Genomic DNA, 21042 nt, shown 5'->3' on the forward strand with positions numbered 1-21042 from the left:
TGACTCGTAAATGTAAGTACACATTGATGGCCTAAGACACAAAACGAGCAGTTTGTGTGAGAAAACGAACAGTATTTATATCGTTTTTACCTCTTGTAATCATAGCCACGTCCAAGTGATCTGAAATCGTATCTGAAATCATATATCGAAATCGTCTTCCATTGCAATTTCCTGTATATCTAAACATGTTTAGATCTTCACAGTGAAGGATAATACTTCTGAAATCTCTGTGTAAACAATGAGTGACGTACACGCGTGAGAGATCACTTCCGGCGCTTTCCAGTGCTTGCGCAGACTGAAGCGCTCTCGTCCTTACTTGTACGTGATACAAATGATATAAATGTTCGTTTTCTCACACAAACCGCTCGTTTCGTGTCTTAGGCCATTACATTTACGAGTCATTAAATCATGTTTAATTTGGACTTCTCTGTGCATGCTCTTTGAGGTGGTGACCATAGACCTCCATTATATGACTGACAGACAAGAACGGTTTGACCTAAAAATATCAAAATTGAAAATACTGCGGAAACAAAGACACCTACATCTTGGATGTCCTTGAGGTAAGCTAAAATATACCAAAAATTAATTTCAAAGTGAGTTTTTTTTTTTTTCAAAATAGGCTCAACACCCCCCCCCCCACCGCCCCCCCTTTTAAAAAAAAATGTTTTATGAAAATTTGTACACTTTGTTTTTATGCATAAGAATATGTCCCATATATTTGTATATTTATTCTTCAACACTTCAAATTTAATTAAAAAACCAAACATTTTAAATAGTGATTGACTTTTAATTTGTATTTTTTATTTTTTTTTGCATTGTGATATTGCCATGAACATTTAGCACCCCCTCCCTCAAATTCTCGCTACTGTAATGTGAAAGAAAAGACGCGTTTAAATATAATGGAAGCAATTGTTTAATTACCTTTTATTTATGCTGATTTAAATTAAGTTAATTAGATTCAAGTATTTTATTGTACTGAAAAGTCTTTTGCTGTAAGGGTGTATGCGATGAGCTTTAGTGCCCATATTAATCTTGCACAACATTATGTTTCTCATCCTCAAGCGCAGTATTGTGTGAAGAGAGCGGAGTGGGAGGAGTCACGAGGAGCCGCTCTGATAGGGCCATTAGTGGATGATTGATAGGCCTCTGCTCCAATAGATGACTGTCATTTCTTTTAGTGATGGCCCGGACCTGTCAGTCATGTGAATGATGAATATGTTAAATGATGTAGAACTGCGGTGACTGAACAGGCATAATTCCAGCCGCCCTCTCAACCGCAGGCAATAAGCCCTCATTCCCTAACATTTATTTACTGCTTAGAGAAGCTCCAGAGCGCCAGTCACACCCCGTTCATTAAAGAGCTCTGCTCTTCTGCACACACACACACACACACACACACACACTCAGTGGCTTTTTATGTGTATGTTTGCATGTATATATGTAAGTATATATATATACATGTATGTGTGTGTGTGTTTATTATTTACTTTTTTACTTATTTTTAACTAAATCTCAAGAACATTTCCAAATATATTCTAGACACATACTTCATATTTCATAAAAAAATATATTTTAAATAAAGATTAACATTACCACTTTTTGCATTGTAACATTAACATGTAATTTTATACATAAATCTCAAGAACTTTTTTGTGTATTTTTTGTATTTATTATTCATAAATACACATACTATATATATATATATATATATATATATATATATATGAAGAGCTCAGATGCAAATTTTTTTCTAGAATGATCATTTTTATCAAGCTTGTATATTTATGTTCAGTGATTTCACTTAAATGGCAATGATAATTACCTATTAATTGTAATTGTATAAGTGAAATTACTGAACTTAAATATACAAGTTTGATAAAAATCATCATTACAAAAGAAAATTTCAAATGGCATTTAGAGGCTTTTGCATCTGAACTCTTCATATATATATATATATATATTATTACTTTTTTTAACAATCTCAAGAACATGTCCGGATATATTCCAGACATATTTCATATTTCATTTAAAAAGAAAATATATATTTTAATTAAAGATTAACCATTAGTTTGCATTGAAACTTTTTTTATGAATCTCAAGAATATGTCTGGATTTATTTCTGGACCCTTCTCCCATACTTCACATTTAATAATAAAATTTAAAAAAATACTTTGCATTGTGCTATGCTTATCATTAATAGTATCACCCCTCCCCCAAATTCTTGTTACTGAAATGTGGAAAATACATATTATATTTAAATTGTATTTAAAGTAGAAGTGTTTATATATCAAGGAAGGAAGCAATACTTTAATGACCTTTTTTCACCGTTAACTGAATTCCAGTATTTGGAAATAAAACTCAAATGTAGTCGAATGCATCCCACCGATTGGAAACGTGAGGGTGTCATGTGACCCGGACATGTTTCCACGAGATTTTGTGCTCGTGTGTGTAATGATCTTGTTCTTGGGAATGTCACAGGAGCGTCGGTCTCATTAATTATCAGGCTTTGCTCTTCTGGAGGGTCCGTGGGATCGTCCAGCGCTAGATAATAACGTATCAAACTCGACTTGTGTTGTTTCTCATCCTCTCACTATCAGCATAACTCTGTTCTTCAGATGCACACACAGAAATGAAGAGTTGTGACATCTTCTGTCTCCAGGCCTTCAGCGCGATATCTCTCTCTCCGGGTTTGAGCCCGTTCCCCGTGTCAGCGGGTCTCACGAGTTATTGTCTTCCATAATTAACCGGTTATCAAACAAGAACATTTCATTAAGGTACAATTACAGCTAATTCTGCGGGGGGCGAGCGGCGTGTCACGATTAAGACGCCAACACATGCTCCCGTTACTTCTAATTCATGGCGACCTGCTCCCTCTCTGACGGCTTCAATTGCTAATGAATCCGCTCACTTTGGAATAATTAGAAATCCTTAGGCATGGTAATTTATTTAAGAGCTGCTGTCGTTAGGGCCACTCATTAGTGGAGGTTAAATTAATTTGAAACCAAAGCTGCTGGAAGCTCCTCAGGAGTTCATTACTACACAAAACCACGCCACCCCGTTCAATATTTAACTAGCAACACGCAAGGTCACAAACTTACGCTCGCTGAAGGTATTCGAGAGTCATTTTTGTTTTGTTGGTTAAATTAATCTCCTCAGTGACGGTTCAAACATGCTGACAGATCAACAGTTGCGCTTATCATTTATATCATTTGAAAGCGGTACTTACTTAATATGGGAGTTTTTTTTGTTTGTTTTTTTTTTTGCCGTTTTACATGTGTGTATCAGGTCAAAGTAACACTTTATTGTGATGCTTTCGTTTCTACTATAAGTGACTATAAGTAACTAACCCGAACCCTAACCTAACAGCCTACTAATACTCTAATGAGAGTTATTATATATATATAGAGACTAGGGATGTCCCGATACCACTTTTTCACTTCCGATACCGATACCGATGCCGCACCTTTGGCTTTTGCCGATACCGATATTAGTCCGATATTTTTTTTTCGTGGTCCGACGTGCCGTATACGGCCCACAGGGTGGTTTATAGGTTTAACTTTGTGAAAGACAAAACAAAACAAACACAAAAGTAAACATAATACATATCTTTGGAAAGCTGAGAAACTCGTGATTCGAACGACGTAAACCATTTTAAGATACAATCAACACAGCGGGCACAATCTGTCTCTTTGTCAGACCACCAACAGCCAAAACAAACCAACACAAACTGGAAGAAACTCACCAATTAGCCATCTGTTAGTCCACATTCCAACAAAAATGGTTTGGTTTCACTGTAAAGCGTCCATACAATCCAATTTGAAGAAGTTTTTAGTCCAAAACAATTGTATATATGAATAAACATCCATGGAATGTAAATAGTAGCATTTCGCGTTAGCCGACAGCGCTATCACAACTTCGACGCACTAATGCTACGTTCACACCGGACGCGAATAGGGCGTCAGGCGCGAATGATTTCAATGTTAAGTCAATGCAAGAAAAATTCCTGCGGCGCGAATGAGGCGCGGAGCGCGGCGCGGAAGACGCGAATACGCCTCATTCGCGCGTCAAGTTGGCGCGAATGGCGCGAATTGAGCGTTGTGCATTCACGCGTTTGACGCGAATTCGCGTCTGCCGCCCGAGTTGAAAAATCTGAACTTTGGCGTGAATTCGCGCCGCGTTAACCAATCAGGAGCCTAGCTGCTTGCTCACGTGGTGAAGTGTCTGGATGCTTCAATAAATTATTTTGTTAATATGACTAAATGCATGGTGGGATTATGCACAACAAAGCAAATGTTTCATCACTTAAAACATTATTTCTATATGGAGACATGTTCATTTTGAATTGAATGTTATTCATTCCATATCTAGAAATAGTATTATGTTGTAAAGACAATCAACATATGTGCATAAATTCGTGTCTGGACGTGAGAGAGAGAAAAAAATCACAGGACAGGTTAATAACTTTTGAAGGCTGGCTCTATTTATTATCAAAACAAAAATAAATGACAGCTAGATTAGATGGATGAGGGGCCGGGCGAGGGTGATCCTCGCTCAGATGCGGGACAACAGGTCATCAAACTGGGCGCGTGACAGGCGAAAGTACCGCTGACAGCGGCCGTCATCCAGCGCAGCTCCTGGAGCGAGCAAATGGTGAAACTCGCCAAACGGTTCGGCTCCGAAGGGTCCGGTGGACACAAATATACGGCGACGATGATCCCCACGCCGCTGTTCTGCTATCCAGAGTAGAGCGGTAACTCTCTTGATGAATGCTCGGTCGACATAAAAACAATGACCGCCAACGGATTTTGATTCTGACGCGCGTAAATTTCGCTTCAAACTTTACGCGCGCCAGTTTCGCTCTTGACACGCGAATTAACACTAGTGGTCAAGCGTCTAGACGCGTCAGGCGCGAATTTGACGCGCGATTCGCGTCCGGTGTGAACGTAGCACAACACTATGATCCGTCTAACTTCAGTTGAAACGTAAACATTGGAGAAAAAAGAATGTCAAAATGGCCGCTGACCCATGAACTATTGATTGACAGGTCATTTTAGCCAATCGGCGAGTGTTAGGGGTGTCTTCTAAACTCCAACAGCCAACGAGCGTGCCTGGTGAAGATCGGTACCTACCTCTCTTTGAATGACAGTTTATCTATCCAGTTGCAATAGAGAATGAAATGACGCTATTTTCTGATAGCCAATGAATTTCTGAAAAGACTGAAATGCAGCTTTTGTGGGTGGAATCATTACATTAGAATCCGTGCGCAAAGCGAGAGTGCGCGCGTGTGCGTAAACACAACAATCATCACGTGACAGGCTGCGCCGCTAAACTGGATATCGCTCATATTTTTTTCTCCCCTCCGATCTCCGATCTAGCGTTCTGGGCCGGTATCGGCGCGATACCGATGCCGTGGATCGGATCGGGACATCCCTAATAGAGACATACAGGGCCTTATTTTAATGATCGCGACGCTCAAGTAAGTTTGTGGGCGGGTCTTGGGCGCTGTTGCTATTTTACCAGCGGGATAAATGACTCTTGCGCCCGACGCAAGTTAAAAAGGGGTTGGTCTGAAATAGCTTCATTATTCATAGGTGTGGTTTGGGATAGAGCCCGACCGATAAAGGATTTTGAAGGCCGATACCGATACAAATATTTTTGGGGGTTTTAAAATCCGATATATCGGCCGATATTTCATTTATTTTTTAAACTGGACAGTCACAAACTGATAGTCACAAATTTTGTCATGCTTATTTGAGTTAAGAGAACTGATGTGGATGTTCTTTTAATTGTTATTCAAGCAATGTATTGCCAGTGTTGCCACTGTTACGAGTGTTGCCAACAGGAACGGTGTAGAGTGCCCTCTAGTGGACAAACTATACAACTCCAACACTCATGACATGGTTAAAGCGTGTTTCGTCTGTTTTTATTAGGGCCCAAGCCCTGAAAGGGCGAAGGCCCTATTGTTTTCCTTGGGATTATTTTTCTTTACTATTATTATTATTATAATAATTATTATTTTACTACCTTTTGGGCACTTTTGGGGCCCTTAACGTGCTCGAAAACTCTTGAAACTTTGCACACGGGTCAGAACCCGCGGCCATCAGAGCCGGGCTGAAGCTGGTACCCGGGCGTGGTAGGGCGGCTCGTCAGCGCCCCCTGGAACGGGGTCCGAACACTTGGTCCATAACTCAAACACGCTTGTATGTAATAATATGAAACTCGGTACACATGTTGATCTCATCGTTTCATCTATACCTCACACTCTTACTTTTTACCCCAGCCCAACAGGAAGTCGGCTATTGAGGTTTGTTTGTAAAACGCTCGCAATGGAATGTCATATACTCCTCCTAGAGCTTTGATCCAAATTCGACGAAACTCGGTCAGCATGAAGTCAAGACATTGAGGATGAAAGTTTGCGAGGGGATTTTTGATATCTCGAACGGTTTGTCCGTGGCGAGGAAACGAAATCATGGCGAGAAACGTGAAAAAGGAAGTGTGTTATAACTTCAGCATACATTAACTGATCTTGATGAAACTTCAGCAGTGTGTTCGCTGTAAGAGGACGATCACATGGATGTGACTATTGTGAGTCAAAGTTATAGCGCCACCAACTGGCAGCAGGAAGTGTGTCACTTTCAAAATGCTTTGAAATCACCCTTTTATTTTTACCCGATTTGCTTCAAACTTCATATGTATAATGTAAACATACGGCAGATGTAGACCTGTGAATGGATTCTTGATATCTTTGAAACTGTTGCCGTGGCGACGCATCAAACTTTACCCTTCTTTTAGGATGCTTTTTGGATGCTTTTGAGACCCTTAGCATGCTTCAAATTGCATGAAACTCGACAGACACATCACATTTATTAGCCAGTAGACACGTGCAAAGTTTCAGAAACGGGCGTGGTGAGGGCTCAGTAGCGCCACCTTTTGACAAAAGTGGGGTTGTTAGTTTTAACTAAAGTTACAAAAATTGGTATGTATATTGTACTCCTCGAGCCGGACAACTTTCTAATTGACACTTATTAGCTAGGACCCACAGAAAGTCAGATATTTTTGTTTGAATATGGCCACTCTGAGCCTACATGTCTCTGTGTCTCTGTGTCTTTGGCTGGCTGGCTGACTGGCTGGCTGTCTGTGTGTGTGTGTGTGTGTGTGTGTGTGCAGGGGGAGGGGGCTTAACCATTTCACTGCTGTGTGTATGACCTGCATAAAGAAAATACATTTCTCAAGCCTGGTAATTTTTAAATAAGTTTTTATTTTTATTTTTTATAAGTAAAGACATATAACTAGTTTAATTGTAGTGAATTGACAATAGTTTTATATAATTAGTTTATTAATCAGATTAACTTGGTCAATAAACTTGGTCTGAAAATTTGGTCCATAAATCAAACACACTTGCATGTAATAATATGAAACTTGGTACACATATAGATCTCATCGTTTCATATATACTTCACACTCTTACTTTTTACCCCAGCCCAACAGGAAGTCGGCTATTTAGGGTTGTGTTTAAAACACATGCAATGGAATTTAAATTATTGCTCCTAGAGCACTGAACCAAATTCGACGAAACTCGATCAGCGTGAAGTCAAGACATTAAGGATGAAAAGGTGCCAAGGGATTTTTGATACCTCGAACGGTTTGGCCGTGGCGAGGAAACGAAATTATGGCGAGAAACATGAAACAGGATGTGTGTTATAACTTCAGCATACATTAACTGATCTTGATGAAACTTCAGCAGTGTTTACGCTGTAAGAGACCGATCACATGGATGTGACTATTGTGAGTCAAAGTTATAGCGCCACCAACTGGCAGCAGGAAGTGTGTCACTTTCAAAATGCTTTGAAATCACTCTCTTATTTTTAACCGATTTGCTTCAAACTTCATCTGTATAATGTAAATACACGGCAGATGTAGACCTGTGAATGAATTTTTGATATCTTTGATACTGTTGCCGTGGCAACGAAACAAACTTTAACATTCTTTTTTGATGCTTTTGGGACTGTTAGCATGCTTGAAATTGCTTGAAACTCAACAGATACATTACATTTATTAGCCAGTAGACATGTGCAACTATGGCAAAAGATTAAAGTAATGTCAAAAAAGTAAACACTAAAAGCCTCATATCTTCTAAAAATGTAATTATACATCATTTGTTTCTAAATTAAATTATACAAATATTATAACTTCCCCAATTTTTCCCTTTTTTCATTTAAGAATTATGTTTACGTTCAAAAACAGCCAGAATTGTTGTAAAATTCAGAAAAAAATAATAATCTGAGTCATACGTAGTGCTATACTGCCCTCTTGTGTTCAATATCAGGTAGGCCTATTGTGTATATTCCCACCGGTTAATCAACGTGTGACTCCGCTGGGACTTGGAAGCTTTTAAATCGCTTACTTAAAACCGAAAGTCGAAATACGGATGTCCGCACAAGACATTAATGGTGTGGAGTAGAGCGAGCATTTTAAATAAATTCCTATTAAGTAGGATTGAACTAAACAGAAAGAATGTTCACTCTGTTCTGCTGGTTCCTCGCTGGTGGATCATATGATTACTTTGTCATAATCTATGACAAAAATGCTATTATAAACCATATTAATAATAGATAATACACATTGCTCTTATTTTTGAAAAATACATTCATGAAAAACAAGATAACAAAAATCATAAAAAAATATAGCCATGGCTGCTATAAATGTTTGAAATGCATAGGACAGATGTTTAATGACGCAGCAACATATAATTGAAAGGCAATTAATAATCTGTCATTACGTCACTGCATTATGATATTACGGCTCCAATACGGTGCAGCACAAAGCACTTATGTACATCCCGAGCGGAGAATGATGTGCTTGAAGCCACATGAAGTTACAGCGCAGTGAGTCCGTATTGAAAAGTTCAAAGCACAAAGGAAATACATATTTATGAACAGTGTATTATACATTATCTATCTATGCAATAGTTTATTGAGCCTTTTCTTTTAAAGGTTTTAAATTTCAGTTACTGTGTGCGTGAAGAACAATTATAGTGCTCTGACTCTAGTGTTGTAATCTAACCGACAGCGTCCGACACCCGGTAGAAAGTAACACGGTTAAGTTACAGCAATAAAGTCCAGCAAGAAAAAGTTTCTTCATTCAAAAATATAGACCTTTAGACCTTTATCTTAAAGATCCAGTATAATAGGATTAACATTCAATCATCTTGAAGATCGTTTCGTCATTGACTGTAACCGAATGTGACGTGCTGTTTGAATGCTGAATGGTGAATGACTGACAGGCGCAGAGAGAGAAAAGTTTGTGTTCTTGAATTTAATGACTTAAATATTAATTTCTATATCACATAATAGCTTCAGAACACTAATAATACAGTACACAAAAACTTTATGGTACTTTAGAAAGTTTTTGTGCCTTTGTGCCTAACATAGAATAGTATATATGCACAATATAGAATTTGAATCAGCCTCGTCAAAGATGGCAGTGTCAGAGCCGATACCGATCCTGAGTATCTAATCGGCGCACTTCTTTTCAACAGTCAAATTGAAATTGAAATTGAAATTGCTTGAAACTCAACAGATACATCACATTTATTAGCCAGTAGACATGTGCAAAGTTTCAGAAACGGGCATAGTGCAAGGACTAAATAGCGCCACCTTTTGACAAAAGTGGGGTTGTTAGTTTTATCTACAGTTACAAAAATCGCTATATACATTGTACTCCTCAAGCCGGACAACTTTCTAATACATAGTCATTAGCTCAGACCAAGAGGAAGTCAGATATTTTGGTTTGAATATGGTGAGCCTCTCTCTGAGCCTACGTCCCTGTATGGCAAGCCCTTTTAACATTTAAAAGCTAAGTTTGCCTGTCCGGAATTAACATTGTAGATATCAACAACGTCTTTCTGTCTATTCGTAATTACATTTTGGATAGTTTGTATTATAATTTAAGATATCTGTAACATAATTGTGACTAGTCGAAATGACAGAGTATGGCAAGCCGTTTTAACATTTAATCATAAAAGGGCCAAAGCCTTCGGCACCGCCACCCGGGTGCATTTAGGTAACTAAAGGAACCGGGGTTGCGGTGCCACCGGCTTGGGCCCGCCATCGCTGCTCGCAGCTATATTTTTATTTTTGAAATATTCATTTATCGGCCATTATAACTGCCGATACCGATAGTTTGGAAAATGCCTAATATCGGTCTGCCGATATATCAGTCTGGCTCTAGTTTGGGCGTAAAGTGAAATAAACCAGAGCGTCATCCAACATACCCTTTAAGAGCAGGTGCGCATGTTGCATGCCGGATTGTTATTATTATGGCGGGTTTAAGCTAATACAGATTTTTCGTTATCAAAGTTTATAGTTAAATCTCATACTCCTTACCTTCTGCATTTTATAATAATTTCTTTTTCCGATTACTCTCATCTAACCGCTGAAAAGATGTAGGAGGGGGGGGGCGCTGTTTCGCGAGAAATTGTCCTTTTTATATGCCTTAATTCGTTAATTCGTAATTGACGCGTTTCACCATCAGTGTGCAATGCACGTGTCGTCTACGTTCGTCAATAAATAAACTGCACGTGTCTTGCGGAAGAACACTGTAGCCGGAGCTACTTCTCTCCATTAATGTATATGGCGAGTCAGTAGGGTTGGGTATCGTTTGAATTTGAATGATTCTGATTCCGATTCCGATTCCTTGTTTCGATTCCGGTTCCTAACGATTCTCGATTCCGATTCTTTTAAGAGGCAGGGTCAAAAAAGTTTAGCTAACCTTGCTAACCAACGGCCTTTCTAAAGGAAATACTCCTTCTGTAAAAATACTCCTTTTGTCACAAATTTTGCATTTTGCCGAGATTTCGTTATTTTTAGAAAAGTGAAGCCACACTTTGAATCGCCGACGTAAGGTACTCATGTTCGACTCGCGTGGTTATGCCAACACTTCCGGTAGACGCTTCTTCGTTGGTGTTGTTCAGCAGTTTCTTCTTCCGCTCGGCGGACTGTGAATATCGAAACTAGGAATCTAAATTTTAACTTTTGAACGATTCCGGGAAAAACGAAAAGTTAGTCCCGGTTCCAATCGATACTCGATTCTCGATACCCAACCCTACGAGTCACACAGGCTAACCTTTTTGAATATATGCGGGCATCCCCTTGTCAGCATGTCGAATCGGGCGAAACAAAGCCGACGAGGACTATTTTGAGTGGAAGACACGGAACCGTCCGTATCACGCCGAGGAAACTAAAGCGTTAAAACCAGCTGTCAGATGTTTTCGCGCCACTCCCGGTTGCTGGGCAACGCGCGTGAGTTTGACAGCTGCCTCTCGGAGTCACTCAGTCGTTTTTTAGGATTGTATAATTTTGTAAAAGAAATGGACAAATACAAGCAGTGTGTGGACAATCCACAGTAAAAGTGTACAGCGTGTGCACAGCTTTCATAATACGATACATACATTTACTTACATTTTTTTTTTTCAATTCTGCAATTTGCGCCCCGTCCAGCAGATGGCGCCCCAGGTTTTGACCAAACTATTGTTATGACCAAAAGAAGATATGAAAATCTCACATGTGAGATTACAGTGGTCTAACTTTAAAGACGGCTTGAAATGGAAGTTGCGCTCGTATATCGAGTGAAACGCTTCTAGAATAAGAACAAAAGTGGGCGGAGCTTGAATTGATTGGATGGTTGTGGTTTGCTATTGGCTGATCTCATGTGAGTGACAGGCCACATCATCAGAGAAGAGATGCTGTGAGAGGAACTTATTCTGATTCAAGATTATGATGTGCACGGATAAATAATTTACGATAATTATAAAAACACTGCAATATTCCGTATAAGAATGGGATTGTCTATTTAGATTTTGGCTCTCCGTATAAATAGGATTGCTGTAGGAGACAGAATTGAGATATTAAAGAGATCTCATCTGTGTTTTTATCTTCCTATGGGACTGCAGCCATATTCATCTTGTTAAGTCACATCGCTTTTTTCTCCATTTGCAATTTAACGTTGTGTCTGGAAGCAGCGTGACGTATTTTGTCACCGATTTAAAGCGTGTTTTCCCTCATAAGATGAAATGGTTCTGATGTCCGTCCCAGTTTCAGGAGGGAATTGGCCGCACTCGATGCCAAAAAGAAATGGAAAGCGTAATTCTGGGATGTGAAATGATTGACAAGCAATTACATTAGCCTACATCGCATTTCATTCACTTTGTGTGCTTGAATTCTGTCTCTCATTCCACATCCCCCATCCTTTTCTTCGGTCCTGTTTCTTTGATGTGGGATGTACGCTTATAATTCTCTGTGTGTGTGTTTTTTATGGACTTATCAATATCAAACCCTGATATTTAACCCTGTAAAGACTGGCATATGAAATAATATTTTAGTTAGTTAATTAAACCTTTAAACAAGTTGTGCATATGTGTTTTTGTTGCTTTTATGGCTGAAATTGTCTGATATAGTGAGAATATGGAGGAAAAAACAGCTCAAATTGAAAAAATATGAAATTTACTTCAGATGCTGATATTTATATGGACAAAAAGATTCAATTCTGATGCTTGTTATTACAGTATAGCAGAAACTTGCATAAAAGCATACACTGTGAAACAAATATTTTCAAGATTTGTTATCACAACATTTTTTCTTTTGTCAAATCAACTTAAATCATTTATTTAGTTGAGATAACTTATTATTTTGAGTTTCTGGTGATTAAATCAATCTCCTTCATTGTATTAACTCACTTTTTCCAGTTCAATCAACTTAAAATTTCAAGGCAACCAGGTTACTTACTTTAAGTTAAACCAACAATATTTTTTTACAGTGTAGAAATATCAATATCTGCCAATAATATGTCTTAGTAAGATGGTATATAAATGCTTAGTTTATGATCAAAGCTCTGTAGTTTTAAAACATAATTTAATACAATGATGATTGAGAGATGAACATATTATAAATCTTCCTCAGAAGCCTGATGATCATATTTGATACTCATTTTTCTAATAAATGACGTAAGGATACTCAAGTAAACCAAAGTTGCTTCAGTCCAGTTAAAATACTTCTAACAATATCAAAGTTATTATGTTTACTTGATAAAAAAAAAGGATGCAATGATTTGTGCAATTAAACTAGACTTGTCACTCAGAGACAGAAGGACTGGATGTTCATCATTTAGAGGATATCAAATATGAAACAGTAGCTTTATGGGGGTTAAACATGTAGTTATTGTAGTATCGACAACTGCATTTACATGCAATAACTTTTTTCTCCAATCTGAGCTAAATTTAGCCTGACTCGCCGTGATGCTCATCTTCAGCGCATTTCATACGTGATTCGTGTAGATGCGTGAGGTTGAAAGTTGTTGACATGACACTGGCCAGGTGCAAAGTGAAGGTTAAGTGCTCATATTCTAGCATTACGCTTGTGTCTGTTTGTGTGTTTATTCACAGTTGTGTTTCGTTCCCTCGCAGGCATATAAACGGAAAACAGAAGCGGCGAAGAAGGAGTACCTGAAGGCCCTGGCAGCGTACCGAGCCAGCCTGGTTTCCAAGGTAACCGGACGGGTTCACGTCTTTGGGTCAGCGCTAATGTTGGGGGGTGTAAACATTAGACTAAAGATTTCAGCACAGTTTCATGGGAAGAGCTGTCAGCGCGTGTGATAGTTCATTTTTACCTTCATGCCAGTCCGTCATGTGATGAAGATTTAGAAGAAATGTAGTGCTACTTTTATGGTGTTTTTTGAGACTTTTGAGACAGTTAAATTTAATTAAATAAATGAAAAGTACATGAACGAAACGAATATAAGTCTAAAAAGTTCTAAAATTAACTAACATAGACTGAAAAAAAAATTAAGAGGATTTAAATTAAAGCTAAATACAAATGAAAAAAAAATAAAAAAGCACACAATAAAATATAATAATAAAAGCTAAAAAAATTGTATAAATAAATAGTATAACAGCATATAATTAATCCTAAAATTACACTTTGACAGACATAAGGTGCGTCCCAAATGACACTTATATGCACTAAACGTACGCACTATACTGTATACTCAACCTTAATAAGATTATGATGTCATTCAACATCAGTCTGTTAGCCCCTCCCCCTCCGCCATATAAGGAACGATGTGACAGCGCATGAACATTCTACACTGTTTCTTTTTTATCAACATTCTATTCGGAATTTTCAGTGTGAACACAGAACTCACTATTTATTCTAGACAATGGCATAGAAGAACAGTGCATAAGTACACTAATTTGAAATAGTAAACAACCTTAAAGATGTTGTAACTCTCCTTTTTAGTCAACCAGCTTTGGAAGTAAAAGATGACAGATTCTTCATTTGTGTGTGAACTCTGTTGGCACGCTCGTATACACATTCCCGAAAACAGCATCATTAGTTCATTAGTTTCCGCGGTCACTAACCGCTGTTTTAATCTATCGGATTGCTCAGCCGGACGGCATCACGCACGCGCGATCCATAAATCGATAGCAAATTTGCTAAAGTGATTTGACAAACTCAAATCAGCACGATCTGCCGTTTCATTGCATACGTTCATCTGCATAATAAAACGCTGCCATTTCAAACCTCTAATTTTACATTCATTGTTTCTCTTTTGAAAAACGCAAATTGCATTTTCATGCTAAACACTCCCTCTTCTTCCCATACCTCGCTCTCTGAGCTCCCCGGCCCAAAACAAGAGCGCTGATTAAGCCGTGAATACAGTATTCATCAAACTCAGGGGCTTTTATTAAACGCCTTTCTCATCCTTCATTGCGTATAATTAAATATTTCGTCAAAATCTGTTTCGGGCAGATGCTTTGCTTGATGTGTTCATATACTCTCATGCATTGAAAAGGAGGAAAATATGATAGAAAAAACTATCAAATGCACATCGTTTTCACGGCCCAAACCTTGAAACACACACTCATGAAAAGAGGATGACTCTTTTTACTCAAAAATGAGGTTTTATGCATAATTAAGACTAAAAGAATTGGTGGGAAATGTGACGTTTGAGTGTTTAAACTCATGCACCTGGTGCTATTTTATAGTGTGATGCATTATTGTCTTGGTAGTTTTAAGGGTTTGTGTAAAAGTAGGCCTACATATTTTCATATTGTATTTTTCAAATCTGGATGTCGTCATTTCATCCTTACAATGACTTGTAATGTTGTTTAGAGGTTTTATGAAATGTGAGGCGGTTAATGGCACCATAAATAACAGTTCTTTTCTGAAACCGATCATGTGGTGTGTGTGTGTGTGATGTACGTTCAGGACCTGGACAATCTCCACTTGTTTAATTTAAAGAGAAATGTTTGAAAATGTCCGAAGCAGATGTGTTCGCTCAAACGGTCACGTCCGCATGCTTTGCCTTCGGTTCTCTACGGACACAGATTCAGCCCTCAATCTTTTCATGTTGATCAGTTTAGATGTTCTGCTCAATAAATATGAGGCATTACGAAGGCGCCAGGGTTGTGACGGCTGATGAACACGACCGACTGCCCATCACGCGCTGGCATTTGAAAAACATATTGCCATTTACGATGCGTAAAACGGTAATGAAACAATGCTCTGCTGTAAGCGCATGCTCTCAATTTGACAAATCAGAGATAGATGTGTTCGTGCGATTGGTGTTTGCTACTGTTTCTCACTGTGGTTTTCTGCTGTTATAAATACTGACACTTGGGTTTGTTGCACGGTCTCCAAAATAATGATGCTCATTTTGGATTCACTGAAGCATCACCTCAAATGTTCCACCTTAAATATATGTATATGAAAGCGCTAACATTAATGTGATCATTTGATGAGATCATAAATGAAATCTCTGACTTTTGATGGCATGTTTTGGGAAATCCAAGCAGTCCGATCTCTTCTAGAGGAGATGTTTCTCCCAGAAACATCTGATATGCTTTATTTTTGGGAGAAACAAATGAGATTATATTTCCATCTAAAATCATGCTGAAAAACCTGATCATCGAGTTTGGAGTCCGTGTCAACACTTGAGAACATCTCACGTTCATCTACCGTATTGACAATATTAAAGGGTTAGTTCACCCAAAAATGAAAATTAAGTCATTAATTACTCACCCCCATGCTGTACCAACCCCGTAAGACCTTCGTTCGTCTTCGGGACACAAATGAAGATATTTTTTATTAAATTTGAGAGCTGTATAACTACCACATTGGCTCCTAAGGGACTGCCTCTTGACGGCCCAGAAAGTCAATGAAGAAAATGTTTAAATATCCCAAGTGACTACAGTGGCTCAACAATATGTTTATCAAGCGACGAGAATACTTTTTGTGTGAAAAAGCAAACAAAAATAACGACTTTATTCGACTTTTCCTTTTCTTCCTTGTTGGCCTGAAACGAGACTTCCATACGATTTCCACGACGCATGCGCGAGAACTGAACTGAAGTAGTGTAAGGAGATCGCAATTCTCGCGCATGCGTCGTGGAAATCTAAGGAAGTCTCGTTTCAGGCCAACAAGGAAGAAAAGGAAAGGTCGAATAAAGTCGTTATTTTTGTTTGCTTTTTCGCACAAAAAGTATTCTCGTCGCTTGATAAACTTATAGTTGAGCCACTGTAGTCACATGGAATATTTAAACATTTTCTTCATTGACTTTCTGGGCCGTCAAGAGCCAGTCCCGGAAGTCTATGTGGTAGTTATACAGCTCTCAAATTTAATCAAAAATATCTTCATTTGTGTCCCGAAGACGAACGAAGGTCTTACGGGGTTGGTACAGCATGGGGGTGAGTAATTAATGACTTAATTTTCATTTTTGGGTGAACTAACCCTTTAAGCTGCACGATTAATCGTTAAAAGATGGCGATTTCACGTGATCTTATTCCTAAACGACAGTGATTCGGCTATATTTTTATTAAAACTTTGACACAATCAAATCTGTGTTCTTCACACACAGTTTATTTTTAATAGCATGAATATTTTTAAGAATTCAAATTATCACAGAAGTACTGGCATAAAAGTTTATAGCTGGATATAAACACTGATGTCTATAGAAGCATCAAATGAATAAGTATATCACCTTTTTTTGCTTCATAAAGAAATTGTATCATTACACTGTTACACCAGTAGGCGGCGACAAGTGACTGTTTAAAACATATATTCATCATTGAATCATTCATTTAAGAGATTCGTTCAAAAACGCTGATTCATCCAGTAATGTCTCCATGAGTGAGTCATTGAATCATTCGCTCAATGCTATTTTTTTAAACATAAAAAAAATGAACGAAAAATTAAATATTCTTTTAAATAGACTGCAGTGAGTAAAAATTGTCAGAACCTCTACACTGTAAAATATATATATATATATATATATATATATATATATATATATATATATATATATATTTTCATGATTTGTAATCAACTTTTTTTCTTTGGTCAAATCAACTTAGATAAATGATGTAGTTCAGATAACATAATATTTTGAGTTTCCGGTGATTAAATTAATCTCCTTCGTTGTATTAACTCAATTTTTCCATTTCAATCAACTTAAAATTTTAAGGCAACCAGGTTACTTATTTTTTAAGTTAAAACAACAATATTTTTTTTTTTTACAGTGTAGTATATATATATTTTGATTAGTTTGTTTTATTAATGAAAAAAATAACTTTTTTTACTATTTCAGTTTTTCTACTTGAAAATATCACGTGTTACCTGCCATTTCTTGAATTATGTTTGAAATTTACAAGCCATTTCTGAGTGAAAATTGATTCAAAGTAAATCTGTCACCATTTTTTGTTCCCAGTGTATGCATTTAATGATGTGCATGTTCTGTCCCTCAGACCTACAGTGACCCGGTGGAGAGCAAAAGCGGGCAGTCTAGCCAGCCGTCGTCACACATGATGCCCCCCAACACCCCCCTGTACAGCGTCCCGCCCCAGCCCTCCTCCCCGTACCCCTTCCCCCTCTCAGACCTCCAGAGCTACGCAGCGGGGGCTCCCAGACACGGCCTGCCCCGCTCGGCCATGCTGCCCGCGCTCAGTGCCTCCCCCCCAGCCTCCTTCCAGATCAGCCCCCCCCTCCACCAGCAGCTCTCCCTGCACCAGGGCTCGCTCCTCAACCAGCCAATCCGCATGCAGCAGGTCCAGTCACAGCCAATCATCTCTCACCAGATGGGCCTCCAGGCTCCGCTGCACTCCCCACCCCCAGGACAGCAGGTTAGCGTGCACGCTGGGAGACGCCACACGTGCTTGTGTTTATGGGGTGCCATGTAACACTATGTTACGGAATATCGGAAATTTCACTAATAAGGTTCATTAGTTAATATAATGCCACTTAAGCATAACTAATACATTTGAAATACATGCCATTTGAAATTTTCTTCTTTAATGACGATTTTTATCTAACTTGTATATTTAAGTTCAGTAATTTCACTTAAATAACAATTAATCTGTAATTATCATTGCCATTTAAGTGAAATCACTGAACTTAAATATACAAGCTTGATAAAAATGATCATTCTAGAAGAAAATTTCAAATGGCACTTAGAGGCTTTTGCATCTGAACTCTTCACATACGTATTTTATTAAGTAGCATTTACAAAGATGGATAAATACTGCAAGAAATGTATTGTTCGTGGTTTGTTTTTGTTAGTTAATACATTAACTAATGAACCTTATTGTAAAGTGTTACCAAAATTTCTATATGCATGTGCTACATTTGCCGAAATGCGCTGTGTAGGTACAGACCCAAAATGCAATGCACTTCATTTCCAATGCAAATAAGCCCTAGAAATATGTTTAGCATAGGATATACTACTTTATTAAATAAAGGAGTATACAATATACAGCATATGTCGCACAATAAACTCTATTCAATTCCAAACATGACCATTTAGTGCACTAGACACCACACATGCTTGTGTTTGATGGGAACGGCACCATGCATAGTATAAAATATGTGCACTGTACAACTAGAATACACTGCAATAAGTACTGTATCCCACAATGCAATGCTCTCAACTTGACCTTCCATTTCCAGTGTTTGTTTGATTTTTTTTTTGTTAAATGTGATGATAATTGAACGTCATTTGCTCAGAGAAAGCACACTACCATCAAACTACCATTTATTTCAGTAATTCAACTTAAAAGGTGAAACTAATGTATTATATAGACTCATTACATGCAAAGTGAGATATTTCAAGCCTTTATTTGTTATAATTGTGATGATTACGGATTACAGATATGAAAACCTTTTCACAATATTCTAATTTTGAATTTGGGATTTTCATAAGCTGTACGCCATAATCATAAAAGTTCATTTTAATGTGGAAAATATTGATACACATGCAGTTTGTTTCGTACAGTGGTATCGCTCAATATTAAAAGCAAAATGTTGGGAAAATGTTACCAAATTAACTTGGAAAAAAAAAAAAGGATAGGTCTCCTTTCGCGTGTGAAACGAAACGAAATGAGATGAAGTGAGAACTGGGGTGGAGGATGTGTTGTTGTGGAGGTGTTGTGTGTGTGTACTGAAGGTGTGTGTGAAGTGAAAAGGTCTGATTTACCAAAGCACCATCAGTGTTTAGCACCTTCCTACTGTGAAGCAATAACAGAACACGTTTCAGAAACACTTGAAGAGGAGCGAGGAACGCGCGTTAGGTTTAATTATTAAAAAAATATGCTTTACATACATCTACACTTTATTTAATAATAATACAAAAAGGTTCAGTAGTTCATGTATTAACAAGCATGAAATAACCATGATATTTGTTAATCTTTGTCAACGTAAGTTAATAGAAATAAGGCTGTTCATGTTAGTTCACAGTGCATGAACTAATGATTACAAGATTTTAATAAAGTATTAACAAAGATTAATAAATGCTGTATACGTGCATTTTTAGTTCATGTTAACTAACAAACATTATTGTAAAGTATTATCAAATAATTTGTGAAGTACACATCCGGGACACACACTTGCATTGCATTGGCTAAGCATTCATGTTTGCGTACTTGCATATGTTTCTGGCCTAAAAATGCTAATAAATGTGTGTATTGTGTCTCTCTCAGGGATTCTCTCACTTACAGTCGGAGTATCAGAAGAGTGTGGGGGGGTCTCAGTCTCCTGGGGCCCCGAACCCGGGGGGACAGAACCCCGACTGGGACAGCGAGTACTGCAACCGGGAATGCGGCGGAAACCACTGCAGGTAAACAGTGTGTGTGTGAGAGAGAGAGAGTGTGTGTGAGTATGAGAGTGCGTGTGTGTGAGTGTGTGTATGAGAGTGAGTGTGTGAATGAGAGTGTGTGCGTGAGAGAGAGAGAGTGTGTGAGTATGAGAGTGCGTGTGTGTGAGTGTGTGTATGAGAGTGTGTGTGTGTATGAGAGTGAGTGCGTGAGAGAGAGAGAGTGCGTGTGTGTGTGTGAGAGAGAGAGAGAGAGAGAGCGTGTACATGTGTGTGAGAGAGAGAGAGTGTGAGTGTGTGAGAGAGAGAGTGCGTGTGTGCACGTGTGTGTGTGTGTGAGAGAAAGAGAGAGTGTGAGTGTGAGTGTGTGTGAGAGAGAGAGCACACGTGTGTGTGTGTGTGTGTGTGTGAGAGAGAGAGCGTGTACATGTGTGTGAGAGAGAAAGAGAGAGTGTGAGTGTGTGTGAGAGAGTGCGTGTGTGTGTGTGTATGTGTGTGAGAGAGAGAGAGAGAGAGCATGTACATGTGTGTAAGAGAGAAAGAGAGAGTGCGAGTGTGTGTGTGTGAGAGAGAGAGAAAGAGAGAGTGTGTGTGTGTGTGTGTGTGTGTGTGAGAGAGAGTGTGTGTGTGTGTGAGAGAGAAAGAGAGAGAGAGCGTGAGTTTGTGTGAGAGAGAGAGAGCACACGGGTGTGTGTGTGTGTGTGTGTTTGCGAGAGTGTGTGAATGTTTGTTAGTGAGAGTGTCAGTGTGAGAAAGAGAGAGTGTGAGTGTGTGTGTGTGTGTGTGTCAGAGAGAGAGCGTGTGTGTGTGTGTGTGTGTGTGTGTGTGTGTGTGTGTGTGTGTTACGGTGTTAACTATGTCTGTCCCATGAGACTTGTGTCACAGTATCAGGGGACTCTGTAAGCG

At 38.5% G+C, this 21042-nt stretch overlaps 1 protein-coding gene across 1 annotated transcript in view; it reads left to right on the forward strand.

Annotated features, from left to right (window-relative positions):
• tox2 (TOX high mobility group box family member 2) overlaps window positions 1-21042 on the forward strand; it is a 141484-nt gene that overhangs the window by 115324 nt on the left and 5118 nt on the right. Inside the window, 3 exon segments of the mRNA XM_089134493.1 lie at window positions 13460-13540; window positions 17798-18172; window positions 20024-20160. Of these exon segments, the coding sequence (XP_088990619.1) occupies window positions 13460-13540; window positions 17798-18172; window positions 20024-20160 (593 nt within the window).

This window comes from Pimephales promelas, chromosome 8, assembly GCF_988280905.1.
Source record: "Pimephales promelas chromosome 8, fPimPro1.hap1.1, whole genome shotgun sequence".
In the NCBI taxonomy this organism is placed as follows: Eukaryota; Metazoa; Chordata; class Actinopteri; order Cypriniformes; family Leuciscidae; genus Pimephales; species Pimephales promelas.